Source organism: Morus notabilis, unplaced genomic scaffold, assembly GCF_000414095.1.
Source record: "Morus notabilis unplaced genomic scaffold, ASM41409v2 Scaffold1776, whole genome shotgun sequence".
Lineage (NCBI taxonomy): Eukaryota > Viridiplantae > Streptophyta > Magnoliopsida > Rosales > Moraceae > Morus > Morus notabilis.
The window spans coordinates 86,276-104,772 of NW_010367535.1; the positions used below are offsets into that span (position 1 = coordinate 86,276).

Below are 18,497 nucleotides of genomic sequence, written 5' to 3' on the forward strand. Positions count from 1 at the left end.
TTACAAAAATTATTCCTAAACTAAATCTTTTGTAATATTTTATCATCTGACGTTTCTTAAAGAATAAAACCTTAATAAAAACACCCCTTCTTTCTGTCAAAAGATTTACAACTAAGGAAGAAAAATCCTTCTTCAATTTGCTTTCTTAATTTGTTTGTTGTATTGGCTTGTATGACACATTGTAAAAAAAATTGTAAGTGAAAAATAATGCGGCAGTCGAATACAAAAATATATTTTTAATTTCAGAAATTGATAAAATCATTCTTAAAATGGGAGAGCATCGGGCACTGTGTTCGAGGTCAGACTTCTCAGGTGAGCGTGTGAAGAGCCGTCAAAAGTTTTAGTCTGTCAATGAGCGTTCACACTTTGTTATCCCCAATTCCCACATATTAGTTGGAGCAGGAAGCATCTGCTATCAATGAGTATTTTATCTTAACAATAAGATATTGTTCTATAAATTATAATAAATTAAATAATTAATAAAAAGAAATATGAATAATTAATGAAATTAAATTCTTATTATATCATGTTATTAAATTTTTATATCTAATGGTAAACACTGATAAAAATATAACCATTAAAAACTTATCGATATACTATATCATCGTTTAACAAATTTTCTGAAATAGACAGTTTACCAACAAAGAGGCCCCAAAATTATATATTCTAGAAACGTAAAAGTTTTTTTTAGGTGAAAATAATACAAGTGCATATTTGTAGGTGAAAAGAACCCTTTAAAATAAACCAATTTGTTTTTTTTTTCCTTTAAAGAGATTTCCAATCACGTACATATGATAATTAAGAATAGTAAGTAGAAAAAGATATATTTACACGTCTACTGCTACGTCAAGAAAGGGCAACAACAATTAAATATACATGTAATGTACACACAAAACACATTGACATTTTACCACAATTATATATACATGTAACCACAATTAAATATACATGTAATGTGCACACAAAACACATTGAGATTTTACCACAATTAAATATAAATGTAATGCGCATATAAAACACATTGAGATTTTATATATTATAACTACTCATATACGCATTTAAATAAAAGAGTTCTCAATGGTTACTGATAACCATTTTATTAGTGCCACGCATCAAATATAAAAATTTAATAACATTATGTGAAAATTTTTATCAATTATATAATTTATTACAACTATCGAATATAATTTATTACAACTATCAAATTAATATCTTATCGCATTAATAAATAAATATTAAAATAACCATTACGCTATATTTATATATATAATTAACATAAAAAAACAAACAATGACGGTTGAAATTAACTAGTGCTTCCGACAAAGTAAAGTTTATTTTTATAAAGCCCCACATTTCCTATGCATATATCCAAGCCTCTATGTTTGTGCTGAGAATGTCATAACTTAAGTTTGAATTACTTATTTAGCATATTAAACATGCATGTACGCATGTGCGCGGGCGCACACACACAATATATACATATATATATATATATATATATAATTTGTATTACACCCTTTACATAAGCTTCCAAGGACTATAATATTTAAATTAATCACTCAAAAGAAATTATATCACTTATATATTATAATTAACACACGCGGATACAAATATGTAAACTGTCTTTTCTCTACTTTGCTTTTCCCTATTTGATTGAGTTAGCTTCATGAAGATATCATAGCAAGAAAGAGGCGTCGCCGATATATATTAATTGCAAATTAAGGAATACTAGGGAGAAATTTGAACTGCTTGCCATTCATCAGGAGAATGCCGAAGTTGACAATGCGGATACATGACACAAAATACTGGATGACTCTTGGTCAAGTCGAAGGTGTCGAAATTTGACTTTTTAAGGATTTAGACTTTCATCTTAAAAAGTCAACCCCTCACCTTCTTCAGTCCTACCTAAATGACATCCCCGTCTTGATAATAACTTTCTTGATAAGCTGAATCTGAAGCAACTCTGTGGTTAAATCGCGTTTCCCTCCAAGATCTTGAAATCTAATCAAGCCAAACTGTCTATTGCAATTTGCAAATCCCTTTTATGAAGTGACGCAAAGACAAAATTTTGACTCATAGATTGGTGATAAAAAATCGTGCAACTCAACATCCAAATTAAATCATTACGCGGACCAACAAATCAAAATTGTCAGCTTCAAAAATATTTGGAAAATTTGCATCAACTAATACTGTTGGGAAAAAGGGGGGGAAAACAAAGTAAAACCAAAAACTTTGGGCACACAAGGAAATGAGATTTGAGAAAATACATTGAATTTGCAAATGATTAATTTAAATGAGGAAAACAAAGTAAAACCAAAAACTTTGGGCACACAAGGCAATGAGATTTGAGAAAATACATTGAATTTGCAAATGATTAATTTAAATGAATAGGATATTCACTACATTTGCTTTCCGGGTTGAGTTTTTGATGGGGGATATATATATATATATATAAAAGGTCAAAACGAGTATTATGCATGGCTTATCTATAGCAGGATAAGTTTTTTAAATTTTTTTAAACATAAGTGTAAGTTACGTGGGGACATTTATAAATTTAGTGGTGCCAAATATAACCACTCTAAAAAGCTCACTCATATGGATCACATAAGCAAGCTCCTGACCAAAAAAAAAAAAAAAAAGCAAAACGGGGAGATGATCCCTAATAAAATATATAGATTCTATATCTCCCTAACACAATCACACAAAGTCAACTCATACTGGGTCCTTTCATTCTTTGTTTTCCACGCACCCCCATTTAGTTGGTGCTGCGAAGGTATTAATCAAGCGCACAATTGGAAAATTTTTCATAAAGCATGTTGTTGGCAACAGTTAAATACCTGAAAAGGAGGGAGCAGCTGCAAGACTTGACCTCCTCAAATGGATAGAAGCTTTTGCTTTTGTACGAAACCCTGTATATAAATCACATGGCATATAATTCCCAACATTTTTGGAGTAACTCTGCCAATATCTTGAACATGTAGACATCATTACCACTTCCCCGCTTAAACAATGACGTGATAGTTATTCAAATTGCGTTATGTTGTAGTGATGGCAAATGATGACAGAGAAGCAAAAGACAACGTGATCAATGGTGTGTTATAAGCCCCATGCCATGAAATGAAACTCAAGATCGCCTTCTCATGACTAGTTGGTGGAAGGAATTTAATCAGCTCTAACGCATGATGATATGAAACACAACAAGATGTATATTTAGATAGACAATCCTAATGTCGATGTACATAAAGTTAATATGAGAAAGAAAGCACTCATATCCACCAAATCTGCAGACTCATGCACCACTTTCCCTATAAATGATAACAATAGTTGAGCCACTAATGTCCAGGCGTTAACAAAGTACTGACAAATGCATGTCTTGAGTAAGTTAGTATAACATGGCCAAATGTTATGTCGATGATGCCACTACGTGCATTCTTTCACATTAGAAATGTTTATGGTGATGGCTTGATATGAAATGGATGCATGCAACAGCTGCAAGATGCATCCTATCATGTAGTAGTTGTATTTCGGAGCATAAGGAACAGAGTACATCCCCTTCAAGCTACTGGTATGTCAAAGCCGGTGGAGTTCCATTGGCACCAGGTGCAGCAACTGGGTGGCCACCATCCTTCCTTTTCCCAAACGGATTTTTTGAATATGTATTCAGAAGTCAAGGAGAACCACCAAAAAAATGCTGATAACAGATCCTACCATGATAGAAATTGAAAATCTAATTGCTTCAGTTCAATCAAACAGCAAATCACATCCATTGTGAAGGGGTCACCAGAACAAAAAAAACACCAAAGCAAAACCGACAGAACAAACTGACACCAAACATACAAAAGAAAATATGCCATCAAGTTGTTATTACCTGTCTTTGCTCACTGCAAACTAATGAAGCCCATCGGATGCCTGAATATCTTATTAGATCAGTATGGTTTGTTTAAACAGACAAATAGGTTTCTTTGAGTTGCAATTTTTCCATATGACAAGTTAGCAACTAAGTTAGTTTTTGGAGTCTTAGTTTTATTTTTATTTTCCTGCCAACATTAAGAACCCAAAAGCAATCAACATCCTATAATTTAAAGTAAAAACATAACAAGGACATGTGTACATCCCTATAGCAAGTTTAGTTAAACATTTCGGACTCATCATCATAAGCTATTTGATGACTGTAGAAAAAAGCAAAAGACCCAGAAAACCAGAAACTTTAGATGGCACGGCAATAAAGAACATTTTCCATCTAATTTCGTGAGAAGGCAATTCAGATGTTTGTCAACTTGCCAAGAAAAGACCATAACCTATCAGCAAAAATATAAAAAAATTACAAATTATTATTTAAGAATCCTTTTATTTAAAAAAAAAAAAAAAAAAGAAAAAAAAAAGAAAGAGAGAGCTATCCAAGATGACCAAATCTAGAAAACATTAAAAATGGCACACAAATGCCATGACGCTGGAATCAAATGAACTCATAAAACTATGACAAGTATTGAAAGTTGTCCAGTCTGGGATTTACAGTGGTGTTGCAGGGCCAACTATCAGATGCTGATAAGCGCAGAAATACTTTTTTTTTTAATGATAAGAAACGGCCAACTTCTACTAATAATAAAAAAGAAAACAAATCAAAAGGGGACAAGCGGTCCACCAAGGAAAACACAAAAAGCAGCAAACAATAGAAACAAGCCTTAAGACCTGCGTGTTAATAAGCGTGGAGCTACTAGACATCATTGCATGGTAAATAAATGAATAAATGGCTAAAAAAACTTGATAGAATGCATGACTAAAACATGAGATGCACAACATCATTGGATGGTAAATAAATAAATAAATGGCTAAAAAAACTTGATAGAATATATGACTAAAACATGAGATGCACAACAAAATGGCTATAGGATATTGTATTCTCATGCCTACAGAGCCTGAACTGGGAATCACAGCACCCTGCAAACTATGGTGTACGTTCGAGGCACTGTTCACATCCTGCCAGGGAGATGCAAGTTATATTGTTTAGCAAAAGTAAGTGGTAGAAAGATGAATATGGAACTTGAACACCAAAGCTTGGAAGCAGTTAATTAAATTTACTTCAAACTCGATGAAACAAACAGTATGCCGCTCCTGTCTCAAGATCTTCATTTGCTTAAAACCTGGTTGTCTGTAAAACCAAATATTATAAAACAAAACCAAATATTATAAAACAAAACCAAACATTATGAATCAAGTCTTTAAGTGATACGCAGATAAAATAGCAGGTATAAAAACGACTCCCATACACGCTGAACAAGCCTCTTAGTTCTTCCTCGTTAATGTTCTCTCCCAAATTGCCAATAAATAGAGTATTGCATGGTGGATTATCTTTTGTGTTCTGTAGAAATAAGTGAACAATCAAAGGATAAGAGAATTTCATCCTCAAGGAACACCTAGAAAATATGATTGAAAGAAACAAAGAAAGTACAGCAATCACAAAGAAAATTAAGAAACATCAAATGTAACAAGAAAGAGAGAATATGACATCTTAAAACCCATCAATTTATCATTTGGCTGACAATATGAGTAAATAGAAAGAAACAAGGAGATGCCCCTTATAGTCCACTTCACTCAGAAATCCATCTTCCCCCTGAAGCTAGATTACGGATGTTCTAAGTTTTCCTTTTAAATGTAAAGCTGCAAAGGATTTGCCCATCATCTACTTGCTCAAGGAGCAGAATTAATAGGTAAAGCTGAAAATTTCCTTGTTCAATTGACTTTGAATTATACAACAAAATTCAGACAAAAAGAAATTAAGGGGAAAACACGGGAGGGGGGGAAGAAGAAGAATTAATAGGTAAAGCTGTAAATTTGCTTGTTCAATTGACTTTGAATTATACAACAAAATTCAAACAAAAAGATATTAAGGGGAAAACACCATTCAGATTTAAATATGACCATGCTATGTCATCTTTGAGCTGCAATGCTGTCTCAGATTTTTTTTTAAAAAGAAAAAAGAAAAAAGGGAAAAAAAACAACATAAAGATAAACACAGGCCATTTTTCAATCCGCAGGGAAACTTGTGGAAGACTCAGATTTGCTACACAAAAGCAGCACATGCTGCAAGAGTTCATTAACAAGCTTGAAATTTATGAAATGGGGTTTCTTATACAAGGGGTATAACAAAGACAAGTTTTGTTTAAACAATCTTCACTCTTTAAACATTTGAACAATTTACTTTAGAGAGTGATAAAATAAAACTATACTCAGGATATGCGTTTGTAGTTTAATATCAGGAACCTTCAGAAGACCAGACACAAGCTGGATCCTTTTCTCTTTTCTTGAAGGGAAATTGACAATCATTTTCTTAATAATAGAAAAATATAAATAAATAAAGGGAATAAAAGAGTAAAATACAGAACAAGAAAGTGATAATCTGGTCGTTTCTAAAATATCAAGGAAACCTCATCCTACCCTCCTTTATCACGCCCCAGCAATTCTGAAAAAATTATCAATGAGGAATCATCCACTAAAAAAAAGAAAAAAGACATGAAAACAAACAACAACATTGTCTGCATCCTTCCACAAACACTCTCACATCTTCCATGTGAAGCTTCAAGATAACATTCTTCATGCTTTCTATCTCTGATGAAGGTAGCAACACAATGAAATATGGCCAGTTCACAACCAGGTAAGGGGAACCATGAAAAAATGCTACAACTGTGTTATTTATTTTCTGGTGTAAAGAAGCAACACTTCATTAACACAGAAAGAACAATGGAGTAAAAAGCACGGAGGACAGGAAGTCCACCTGAATAAAAAAATCGTGAAAATTGACAATGAAGTAGAAAGCAAGTTGTAAACTTTGTTCTACATTTTAAGATACTTAACATGTAAGATTGTATCCCATTAGCGTATGTAAGCTATCTCAAATCCTCTTGGTTCTTATAACCCTTTGATTTAATCTTATTTTTATTTCCAAGCTATAGGCCAAATCCCACTTTCATCCTTGACTTTTAAAACGTCTCAAAATGAGTCCTAATCTATCAAGTTATCTCAAATTAGTCCCTTTTGTCCAGTCAATTGTTAAAACCTCGACGAAAAAAGCCGCGTGGGACTATGTGCGGTTCCATTGAAGTTAATTTTGTAATTTTAGTAAGGGCATGTTGTTTGATCAGGAACTCATTCTAAGACGTTTTAAAAGTCAAGGATCAAAATTTGATATGGCCAATCGTTGTTCAAGGTCTTAAAATAAGATTAACCCTAAACCTTTTATAAAAACTAAAATAAAAAATCCTTTGCAGCCCCAAAAAACATTGTTAGTACGGAATAACAATCCTCTAGTTCCTCCACTTGAAACTTTAACCCCCAAAAAAAACTTATCTTGTTTTCCCTTTTTTTTTTTCCTGTTTTTACTAATATGGTGTCAGAGCAATCCGTCTATGTTTCCTTTTAAAATTCCTCCCTTTGCCCTCTTTATGGCCTCCTTTTACAGTAATCCATTACCAGCGTGCACCCCTCAAGTCGATGGAAATAAGAAACTAGCAGGCAGCTTCATTTTCCTAGAAAATTATCTCAGACATGCATGTTCTAGTAGCATTCTGCTTAAGCATCAGATAACAACAAAAAGGCCCGCTAAGGCAAGGGAACTCTATATTAAGAACTTAAAATAACATTACTTCTATAGAGCTCAATAAAACTTTATTTGCTGCACCTTTTCACATTTTCGGCATAACAACAAAAAGGCCCACCAAGGCAAGGGAACTCTTTATTAAGAACTCGTGAAATAACATTACTTATATAATGCTCAATGAAAATAAAGTTGCCCACCTTTTCACATTTTCTGCATACCCTTGATTTATTTAAATTTCCAGATCTTTCATCATTTTAACATCTGACATTTTCTTTAACATGTTTAATTACAAAATCCCAACTTTCTTTTCCTATCCCAAGCAATTTATTCAAACAGCCCAAACCTCACCCAATATATACATATGATGGATGTATCTGCACATAGACACACAAACTTTTTTCCTAATAAGCCCTATTTATTGAAATGAAAAGAAAAGAAAAAACACGTCTGAAAATGTAGTTTCTGGTTTTCTTTTGGGAAGGAAGTTGAGGCAGGAAGGAAACAGATAACAATAGTTTAATCCCTGTGTCCATGTTTATTGACCTCCTAACTCAAAGTAAGACGATTGCTATGCCCTATTTAAATAGGTTTGTAATACCTTGCCCAACATGCTTTTCTTTGTTTATCCTAAATTATACTGGAAAGCTGAAGATGGATTTTCATACATGTAGTGTAAACAGCATTCCATATATGATGGCTTAGGATAGCTGTTATTTAACTATTGCAATAATAAAATAGTAGAATTAAAATTCCAGTCAGTATAGAGTGCCCAAACAGACTCAACTGAAAATAAAAGAGTAAATAATTGTCTTATTGCTATGTGATCACAGCAGTGTGATATGTAATTGAGCTACAACTCCAGAAGACACGTTGTACATAACAAAATACATGAAAGCAGATGAAAAACATGCCCCGAGACAGAAAAATCCTTCTTAAAAAACAGTTATGAAAGCACAACTATAGAACAGAGGGTTACCTGAACAGGTACATAACTGCTAGGTGCTGGTACAGGTGCAGGGCCTGGCATTGGCATTGGAGGAACAGGATAGCCTCCATATGGATCATAAGGAGGAGGAGGTGGAGCCATAAACCTGCGCCACACAAGCATCATTAATGACATTTTACTAACAAGATATCAACAGCATTCTTTTCCAGATCAAATGCCTGATTTTTCACAAATTCAAAAAAAAAAAAAAATCTTGGAAGATAATTAGACAAGAAAGTTTTACCCATGGTGTCCCCAAACAGGTGGTGGGGGTGGATGAAAAGGAGATGGACTTGAGTAACCAGCATGTGAGTAGTCACCAACAGTTCGCATGCGCTTACTCGGATCATAAGCATTTGAATCGGCCACTATTCCTACAGATCAGCTAACATCAGCACTCTGTGTGAAGGATAATTGGAAGATGCAACTCCCAATTCTACAGCAATTCTAAACAACTGGAAATAATATTCATCTACAACTTAAAGTACTTAAGCCGCCCTAATACTAAGTACTATTTCATTTGTGCCTCTCGTATTAAACCTGCAGATCTTGGTGCTATGTCCAAATTATCTACATTTCATCAACAAAAATGAATAAAGTAAGCAAACAGATGGAAAAGGGCCTTGAACATAAGCACCCAAAAAAGGAGGGTCAAAAATCAACTTCAAGCATACAAAATCCACACCAGAGAGAGAAAGAGAGAGAGAGAGAGAGAGAGAGAGAAGCTAAATTCAAGCGACCAAGAAAGTAAGAGGTCTCTTACTTCATTTTCAGTTCTATCAAATACCAATGCCAGCAAAGGGTTTTCTTGTACTGTGCAAGTATAAAATTAGAGCAAAAACTGCTGAACTTACCCTTAGGAGTATATAGGTATGGATTTTTACCCTTTACTCTTGATTAATACCCTTCTAACTAATATAGTTATTTGACTAAAAAGGATATTAAGCAAAAGTAAGGAGTAAAAATCTAGACCCTTGTATTCTAAAGGGTATTTGTCTCCTTCTTCCCAAATTCGAACATGATGTACAGAAATGGCGTTCAATGTAGTTATATAGTATATATCAAATGCCTTGACGAAATAAATAGATATTCGCACATTTTTCATGATGCTAGATCTATAATCTATGATTGAAATAAATACCAAGTGTTATATGGAAAAATTCCACACTCCACGTCAGCCGTTAGATGGTTGCCACGTGGACGCTCGCCACGTGGCATTACAAGTATTAAATGGCCAGGCCAGTAGATTGCATGGGATCGTATCCTCTTAGAGACACCAACTCTAGACGCCAACCGTAAATACGAGATAAAACCCAAAAGAGGGCGACCACATTAGAGAGTGCATCACACGGTCGACCTTATTCTCCTCTCAAGAGCGAAGACCGCTTCACGGAGTACTAAGGCGCCGACCGCACCTACGTTCGCACAACGTGGCAGCTTTTCAGACATGTGGCAGGTATTAAATGCATGCAGAGTTAGTGGATAACGTAGGAGACCAGCCAACATCTCAATCACCAGAGGGTACTATTTTGAGGAGTAGCAAGACCGGCTCAAAGTACGGCCCAAGGAGCTGGGCGGGAAACAAATATGATTGTATATATGAAGAGGAAAGGTAGAGAGGCGTTGGACTCCCTCCTAAGAAAAAAAAATCACTTAATATCTTTGTATCTCTCTCACTCTCAAGGGGAAGAGCATTGTAATGCCTTTCCAGAGGGCACCCTCTGGAAGATTGTAATTTCTCCTAAAACGATTAGTGAAAAATACTCACACAGTGGACGTAGCCTAGCATTTGGATGAACCACTATAAATTCCGGTATTCTTTTCCTCTTTTTAACTCTAGATTATACTCTAAATCCACGTATTAACATCAAAGATTTATCATCACTCTGTTGACGAATTTTTACCGTCAACCCCAAGGATTTTCATTTCAACCAAAAACAACAAAATTTAACGAAACAAATAGAAAACAATTGAAGTCCAATTCTGCTCACCTCTTTTAACGAAAAGATTTTTCTTGGCCATCTCAGTGTGCAGAACCGACTTCGAGTCCGCATCAAAGACCATGTTCTGAGGAAGAAGGATCCAAAAATTCAATAAGAAAATGAAAACGCTTTTGATCAAAACCAATTTGCTTCCAACTACAAACATTTAAAAAAAAAAATGCTGAACCTGAAGGGTCTCTTTAGCAGCAAGAGCCTGATGACCAGTTGCGAAGAGAGCGAAACCCATGGGCTTTTCGCCTTTTAGGTTTACTTGGGAAGCCTCGTATCCCGGTAGCCATCTCAAGAGATTCTGAAGCTCCCTCTCTTTCACGTCCTCGGGAAGGCCCGTAATGAAGATCGTCCGAACCTGTATCGGAAACAAAAGAAAAATGAGAATCAGAGATCGATCCATGGTCTGAGGTTTGGTTTGAGGGAAGGAGAAATAATAAAATACCTCATCGGCGGCGGGGCGGTTAGGGTTGTCGACGAGGATGGGAGGAGGAGCTGCGGCGGCGGGAGGAGGAGGAGGGGGTGCAGCCGGAGGCCATTGCTGGTGGTACGGGTGGATTCCGGCACCGGCCATCTCACCAAAATGGAAATTAGATAGATAGATAGATAGATTTATGTTTTGTGGTGTGGCTAATGGCTATGGAGAATGGAGATGGCGTTGGGAGCGAGAAACCCAGGAAATGGAAGAGTGAGGAATGTGGCTTTGCTCGGACTGACTGCGTATTTCTATTAGATTTAAGATAGATAATAATGCGGTCCTGAATTTGCCTGACCCAAGAAACAGTGAGAGAAATTTGTTAGAAAAGAATTTTATTATTTAATTTTTTAGTTAAATCATATGTAAAGCAACATTTTAATATATATTTGAAAGGGTGGTCTTAATAATTTTAAAATTTTAATCATCTAAGGGTTTTAAAAAATATATATTGAAAAATTCTCAAAATAATTGCAGTAGTGGTTTGAATGGAATATTTATTCACTTTAGGGTTTAAAAAAATGAAAAACTCTCAAAATAATTGTAGTATTTTTTTAGAACAAAATAATTGCAGTATATTGGTTTGAATGGAGTATTTATTTGAACATTTTTAAAACTTTATTATTTAACTTTTTAGTTAAATTATATGTGAAGTAACATTATATAGAATGAAAATGGTAACTCTGATATTTTTAAAATTTTAATTATCTCAGGAGTATTTTGAGTTTGTTTTATTTTATTTGTCTTTTTTATGTAAGGTCAGATTTAAAACAGTGATCGGAAGTTCATTGATGAGAATTTTGTGAGTGAAGAAATTTTAAAATTGAAACTCATTATGAGATAAAAAAAATATTGTAACAAAATTATAATTTGAGTTTAAGTATAACTTCCGAATAACCCATAAACACTATACAGGAATAAGCGTGGCGAATTATTTACCGTGGAGATGAATAATGATCGACGCCTAGACTGTGTCCCAAGCATCCAATATGAACTCGTTGTGATAAAGAAAAACTTAAACCAAATGCTTACAATTCAACTGATTTCACTTGGATAACTCCAAGCCACAAAGCCTCCCATCCATTGGGGAATAGTAAAATCACTCGTACAAATACATGGAACACTTGAACAAACAAAAATATGTCACGTACCCTTTGCCTTACTTTGGCATACAAAGCCATGACACGGACGGTTCTAGTTACCGCTTTATTCATTGGAACTAAATCCAACAATTTTTTTTTTTTTTTTTAAAGTTTTATATATGTGACATCCTTAAACCTTTCAACATTTTTTTAGTTTTAATTAATCCTCTATAGCTTAAGGAAGACAAACTCTTCAATAGCGGGAACTTGTCCTATTTTGGTTAAGGTTTCCTTGTTTGGCTCCTCATCCACACCAATTGCCATAATTGCCTTTTTCCTCTGCGCAGTTCTTCCCACACTCATGAAGCTCACATTCACATTCTGCTCCCCAAGAATGTTGCCAACTCGGCCAATCATGCCCGGTTGGTCCACTTGTCTGCACAATATGAGATTCCCTTCAAGGCTCACATCAACGCTAAAACCTCCCACACATCTCAAGTAAGGCACACCATATTTGACCTTCCCTTCAATGCTTATGTCTCCGGTCTCCGAAACCGAGCTTGCGAATTTAGACTCGACGCCTGAGATTTGTACCTCAATCGAGTCGACGGGGAACTCCGGTGACGCGTCGACCACCACCCGCTCTTCGCTTATGCGGAGTCCTTTTTGCTTGGCGGTGAAATCTGCATTGACCAAATTGATGATTGAGGCAGAAATGGGCTCGATAATACCCTTGGTGATCATGGCGCGGAGAAGCCTGGTGTCTAAGTCATCCGGGTCTCGGGCTGTTTTGTAGACAACCTTCACGGATTTGATTCCGCTTCCTCCAGCTACCAATTGCACTCCTAACTTACCTAGCTTCTCTGCTAGAGTTACATATGGAGCTAACTCGGACAGAACCTAAGAGCATGATCTATGTGTAAGTTATTTTCGACCAAAAAAAAATAATAATAACTAAACATGAAAGATAAGAAAAGGGAAGGGACATTAGAGAGTCTTAGGTGAATTCACATGGTGCATGATGAAACAACTTTGCATTGTGCAGTTAGATTGCTGTACAGTTTTGGACTAGTATTACTATTGGTGCTTAAGTGGGGAAATTGAGGTCTCGTTTATTTCGTTAATTTGAATTACAAATCAAGTTTTTGTTATAATATTTTTTCTCACAAAAATTCAAATTCAACTTTTTATATTACAATGTTTTCTCTCACGTAAATTCACTTTTCAATCCGAATTAAAAACTCAAATTAGTGAAATGAATTAGGCCTTAAAGCATCTATTCAAGCATATAGTTTTTTTTTTTCTTTTAGTAGGACACTACTATAATATTCTTAATTTATAGAGGACGCAATTATAATTTCCCGAAAACTTATATTGAATGAATGAAAAAAAAAAAAAATCTAGTACTCAAGCTCCTCAAATAATAAGTCTTTGAATTTTTCAAATTTTCAAGGAGAGCAACTAAAAGGGCCAATATAAGACCCGACGGAGAGCCTAACTCACCTCAGGTGGGACCATCGGTGCGTTGACTGCAGTGGCAGAAAGTTCACCTTTTAGAGCTCCAACTACAGCTTCAGCTATTTCAATGGCTACGCCTTCCTGAAATATGTATATGCGATTCATAGGGAAGGTTCAGAAGATAATTTGAAAAAAAAAAAAAAAAATGGTAGTACACCATGTATAAGTTTTTTTCTGTATCTGAGAAATTTTAAATTGACTAGTGAAACAGACCTGTGCTTCTTTTGTGCTAGCTCCAAGATGAGGAGTGACAATGACATTCTCATGTTGCACTAGCTTGCTGTCTTTAGGTGGAGGCTCCTCTGTGAATACATCAAGTGCTGCCTGTTTCATTAATGACAAGAGTCTTGGTGAAAGGAATATCATTTCATGATAACAAGGTCAAGAAAAAGATAAACATAAGCTTAAAGAACTAGCATAATGGATTTTGAATTAACAACGCTGTGTCGTTGAATTTTATTGAACTTCACAAATAATTCATTGAATGATTTTAAGAATTTGTTACTTCATAAATTTGAATAAATAAGTTCTCGTTGTAGCTTTTTCTTTCATAAAAATCTAAACGCATTTGAATTTATGTTTAGTTTTTCTGTTCAATCTTTTTGTTCGAATTTATGAACTAAATAGTCATTTTAATATTCACTCGCTAGTAAGATGGGAAAATAAAAGAGAAGATTTATTGTAATTTGCATACATACCTGAGCAACAACTCCGGTATCAAGGGCCCTAACCAAAGCATCTTCATCAATAACGCCACCCCTAGCAACATTAACAATGCGAACACCCTTTTTCATCTTTGCAAACGTCTCATCATTGAAGAGCTTTGACGTCGCGGGAGTGAGCGGCATGTGCAGAGATATGAAGTCAGCCGTGGCAATGGCCTGCTCAAACGGCACCAATTCCACCCCGACGCCACGCGCTCTGTCCGCAGCCGCATAGGGGTCATGCGCAATTACGTGCATTCCAAGCCCCTTGGCGCGCCTGGCTACTTCCGATCCCACTTTTCCAAACCCCATGACTGCTAACGTCTTTCCAACTAAGGACACACCAACATACTTGTTTCTTTGCCATTTTCCTGCACAAGAGTTAAGTACTCTAGTTGGAAACTGTAAGGAATTAATGGCGAGTCATTCTAATACTATATTGTGCAGTAGAAAGACGAAAGCTGAAAAAAAATTGATTTAAACTTCTCAATCACCACTCATTTGGCAAAAAGGTTACTAGTTTCTGCGTCCATGAACTTCACTGCCGACTGATCTCTGAATTAAAATTCTTGGGAATTAAACTTTTTTTTTCTTTTAATTTGGATGAAGTGCATTTGAAAATAATTAACTTTTACGAACTGAATTATGTGACATATGATAGGTTATATCTAGTATTTATTAATATAAAAATGGTATCTATTAATATAAAATGTCGAAGTATTTTAGCAACTAGCTTGAGTATATTTAAGTTTGATAAACTTTTTTGATATTGACATCTTCATGTGGACATAAGTTACTATGCATTCCCAATTTTAACTTAAACCAAAATTAAGGGGCTGATCATAAGTGCTGACACAATATTTAGTAACCTTGAAAGTAACGGTGTCACTTATTCCTTTTTTTTTTTTTTTTGGAGAGTAACAACTTGGAAACCACAACCAGAATTGTAAGGACACAATATTTAGTAACCTTGAAAGTAATGGTGTCACTTATTCCTTTTTTTTTTTTTTTTTGGAGAGTAACAACTTGGAAACCACAACCAGAATTCATGTCACAATCATTTCATAAAAAAATAATAATAATAACAATCAATAGTTGCAAAAATAAAAGTATATGAGGAATATGCATATTGATTATGAATCACGATCACTATTGTTCACTGAGGCATTTCTGAGAAGCACGCTCCACAAAAGTGCTATTTATCTTTTGCTTAGGGCCTACTTGAGAGAGTTTTTTAAAAGCTGTTTTTGGCTTTCTAGGTCTAAAAATTACTTCTAAAAATGTTTAGATGATCTATTAGAAGTGTTTTGACTTTTCAGAAGAGTTTTCAATCAAAGTTAAAAATTGTGGCTTCTAAAAAAAATAATTCTGAATAGACTTTGAAACTTATACCATAATTTAATTAAAGCATTATAAACTTAATTCCAACACTTTTATTGCTTATTAAAAAATTTAAAAATTATTTTAACTCATTAAGTTATTTATTCCAAACACTTACTAAAAAGTAACCGCTTTTACTTTTCTTTTTAAATATCTAAAATTAAAAGTAAAAACTTTACTAAACAGACCCTTATTTTATCGTTTATATGTGTGTGTACATTTATATATAGACACGCACACGATCTAAAGATCTTGGTAACTAGAAGAAACGTAGTAAGCAAAATATCCATCCTATAAATAAAAGGGCCAGGATTATGCAATAATATAATTCTCTCTCTAACTCTTTAAGTTTATTTTTTTCTTTTTCTTTTTTGTCTTTTACCCTTTTCGTCACATAGGAGTGAATAAGTCAATGTATTAATGAAACCAAAACATAATATTCTGACCAAACCTAACAAACAATCAATTAATAAGTAGATCTCTAGTTTCAAACATGATGTGTATATATGTATCGTGCCTTTGATGCAATTGCATACTTCTTTGATAACAAAAATTGGAGCAGCCATCGACAAATCTATAATACCGAAAATAGGCTTCACCAAAGGCTAAGTTATCATAAGAAGAGACAAAGGCCACTCTTTTGTCAAACTATTTAACAAAATAGAGATATTAGTAGCACTCTCTTAGTCATTTTTTTTATTACTTTTTACATTTATTATTTAACCTATAGTAAAGTTTATGAGTTAAAAAATAAATGTAAAAAGTGACTAAAGAATGATGATATTAGTATTTCTTTCAATATAAATATTGGAGAACAAAATTGTGATAAAATATTTTAGTCAATTATTGGATATGAAAACAATATACATGTTCCTTTCAAAAGAAAAAAGAAAAGAAAGCAATATATGCCACAGCCACATACATGCCTAGGCATGTTAAGTGTGAATATACCGGTGCGAAAGCATCCAATCACGCTTGGCCTAGGAAAACGACACATGAGAAACACATAAATTCATCCCACCCACCCCTGAAAATTGGAAACAAATTGCAGCCACAAACTCGATTCAGCCAAAACAAAAAAACAAAAAAAACAAAAAACTGCAAACATCAAACTCTGACCCCCCACAAAGACAAAGCCACGAGCTCAACGTTTTTTAATTCACACCATCAATTAGTCGTAAGATGCGTCTGCGATATTTCTTTTCTTTTCTTGCTTTTCAAATTATGTTTGTTTTTTATATTCGTCTTTAATTTTAAATTATGATTAATAATTCTTTATAATATTTTTTTTTATAAAAAATACACATAAAATGAGAATAATTTTGAATCATGATTCTGAATACATAAATCAAACGTCACCTAATTGATCCAAACAGATTTTTTCTCAGAAGAAATTGTTTACTTCTTGAAAAATATCCGAACAGAAAAAATTATTATCAAAAAAATTGGATACAATATAAAAAATATCCAAAATATAGGTTTTTTTTAGAAACTCAAAATAAAGGATATAAAAATATAAACATCTTTTTTTAGCAAAAGTTTACAAGAAATGCAATCTATGGTCCCGTTCATTTTATCGATTCGAGTTTAAAATTTAAATTTTACTACAATAAAAATTTCTTAAAAACAGTCACATCTAATTTTTTTATTACGATAAAAAATTCTTACATAAAGTCACATCTCAACTCAAATTAAAAACTCAAATCAGTAAATTAAATGGACTCTATATATTGTGTTGGAGAGTTTAAGCATAGAGAATGGATTGCACAAACAAGCACCATATACTGAAATGCAATTTATAACCTGAAGGGTAGCACAAACCCACTGCAGCGCGCAGCGCCTATAGCTGCACTGACAGCACCATTTGGTGTTGTTCGCTGCAGTGCTTGTTTTGTTTTTTAACAGCCATTTTTTTTTGTTTTTAACTGCCCAAACACGTGTAATTATGATCTAGATATATTATAATCTCTCTAACATATTATATGTTAAGTAACAATTAGATTAATTATTCCAAAAAAGATAAATATATATATATCAAATACACAAAATCTCTTGGTATCATCTATCATGCCTGATAGTCTGGATCGCATCTTGCGGACCCTACGTCTAATTCCTGAATAAAAACAAACATTTGAAGAATTTCTTTAATGAAAATTTAGTATATGAAAAAACCCCCCGCCTAGTTTAAAAACAAAAAAAAAGTACCCACCTACCACCATTTGATTTATATCTCATTTTATTAAGAAAAAATAAATAAATACTCCATAAAGTACATAAAATCTATATTTTTATCTTTTATTATTAATCAATAATCTTTTTATTCAAATAACTATATAAATCAAAATAATATTAATTAAAAATAAAAGATAAAAATTTAGACTCATATTCCTCTAATTTTCTCGTTGGTGAGTTATTGTTGCGTATCTTTTCATTTTGATTTGAACTTGATGAGATTAATGTTCACAAACCCCGCACTAGTCGAGATAATTGATTAGTGAATTTTTCTTTTAAATAAAGTAAAATCCGATAAACGAAATTAAAATAAATTAAATGGCGCACTATTTGCCAAAAGCAATTTTTAATAGATCAATCTGTTGCTCGACAATTTCCCCTAAAAAATGGGAAACTATTACCCTAGGCAAAATAAATAAATACAGAATCTGTTTAGTTTGTTAATTTAAGTTTTTAATTTGAATTGAGATGTGATTTTATGTGAATTTTTTATTATAATAAAAAAATTAAATGTGACTGTTTCTAAGAACTTTTTA

The 18,497-nt window shown here is 33.7% G+C and overlaps 2 protein-coding genes across 7 annotated transcripts in view; both read right to left on the reverse strand.

Moving 5' to 3' along the window:
• Positions 1 to 212: 212 nt before the first annotated feature.
• LOC21388470 (U1 small nuclear ribonucleoprotein A) lies at positions 213 to 11,308 on the reverse strand. 5 transcript variants are annotated; one of them, XM_024175107.1, is made up of 11 exons: positions 11,016 to 11,308; positions 10,749 to 10,928; positions 10,571 to 10,646; positions 9,120 to 9,149; positions 8,824 to 8,953; positions 8,571 to 8,685; positions 5,268 to 5,359; positions 5,080 to 5,149; positions 4,895 to 4,977; positions 2,838 to 3,656; positions 213 to 409 (listed from the first exon to the last, which is right to left on the reverse strand). In XM_024175107.1, the coding sequence occupies exons 1-10, from the start codon at positions 11,142 to 11,144 to the stop codon at positions 3,560 to 3,562; spliced, it is 1,002 nt and encodes a 333-aa protein (XP_024030875.1). In that variant the 5' UTR covers positions 11,145 to 11,308; the 3' UTR covers positions 213 to 409; positions 2,838 to 3,559. The 5 variants fall into 5 exon arrangements, with proteins under 5 accessions (XP_024030875.1, XP_024030879.1, XP_024030878.1 ...); XM_024175110.1 differs by lacking the exon at positions 213 to 409 and adding an exon at positions 1,581 to 1,952; XM_024175108.1 differs by lacking the exon at positions 213 to 409 and adding an exon at positions 1,581 to 2,019.
• Positions 11,309 to 12,049: 741 nt separating this feature from the next.
• LOC21388471 (D-3-phosphoglycerate dehydrogenase 3, chloroplastic) overlaps positions 12,050 to 18,497 on the reverse strand; it is a 7,588-nt gene continuing 1,140 nt past the window's right edge. The window contains exons 2-6 of one of the 2 annotated variants that reach the window (XM_024175105.1): positions 17,801 to 17,842; positions 14,344 to 14,720; positions 13,859 to 13,969; positions 13,631 to 13,726; positions 12,050 to 13,027 (exon numbers count right to left, since the gene is read on the reverse strand). In XM_024175105.1, the coding sequence (XP_024030873.1) occupies positions 12,356 to 13,027; positions 13,631 to 13,726; positions 13,859 to 13,969; positions 14,344 to 14,720; positions 17,801 to 17,842 (1,298 nt within the window). In that variant the 3' untranslated portion in view covers positions 12,050 to 12,355. The remainder of the gene's footprint in view (positions 13,028 to 13,630; positions 13,727 to 13,858; positions 13,970 to 14,343; positions 14,721 to 17,800; positions 17,843 to 18,497) is intronic. The other variant, XM_010112600.2, reaches the window with a different exon arrangement.

Coding starts and splice junctions, on each gene's coding strand:
- LOC21388470 (XM_024175107.1), bottom strand. CDS start 11,144: ATGGCCGGTGCCGGAATCCACCCGTACCACCAGCAATGGCCTCCGGCT. Junction 5,360..8,570: donor GCAGTTATGTACCTGTTCAG/GTAACCCTCTGT, acceptor TTATTTCTACAG/AACACAAAAGATAATCCACC. Junction 3,657..4,894: donor TCTGTAGGCATGAGAATACA/ATATCCTATAGC, acceptor ACTTCTGAATAC/ATATTCAAAAAATCCGTTTG.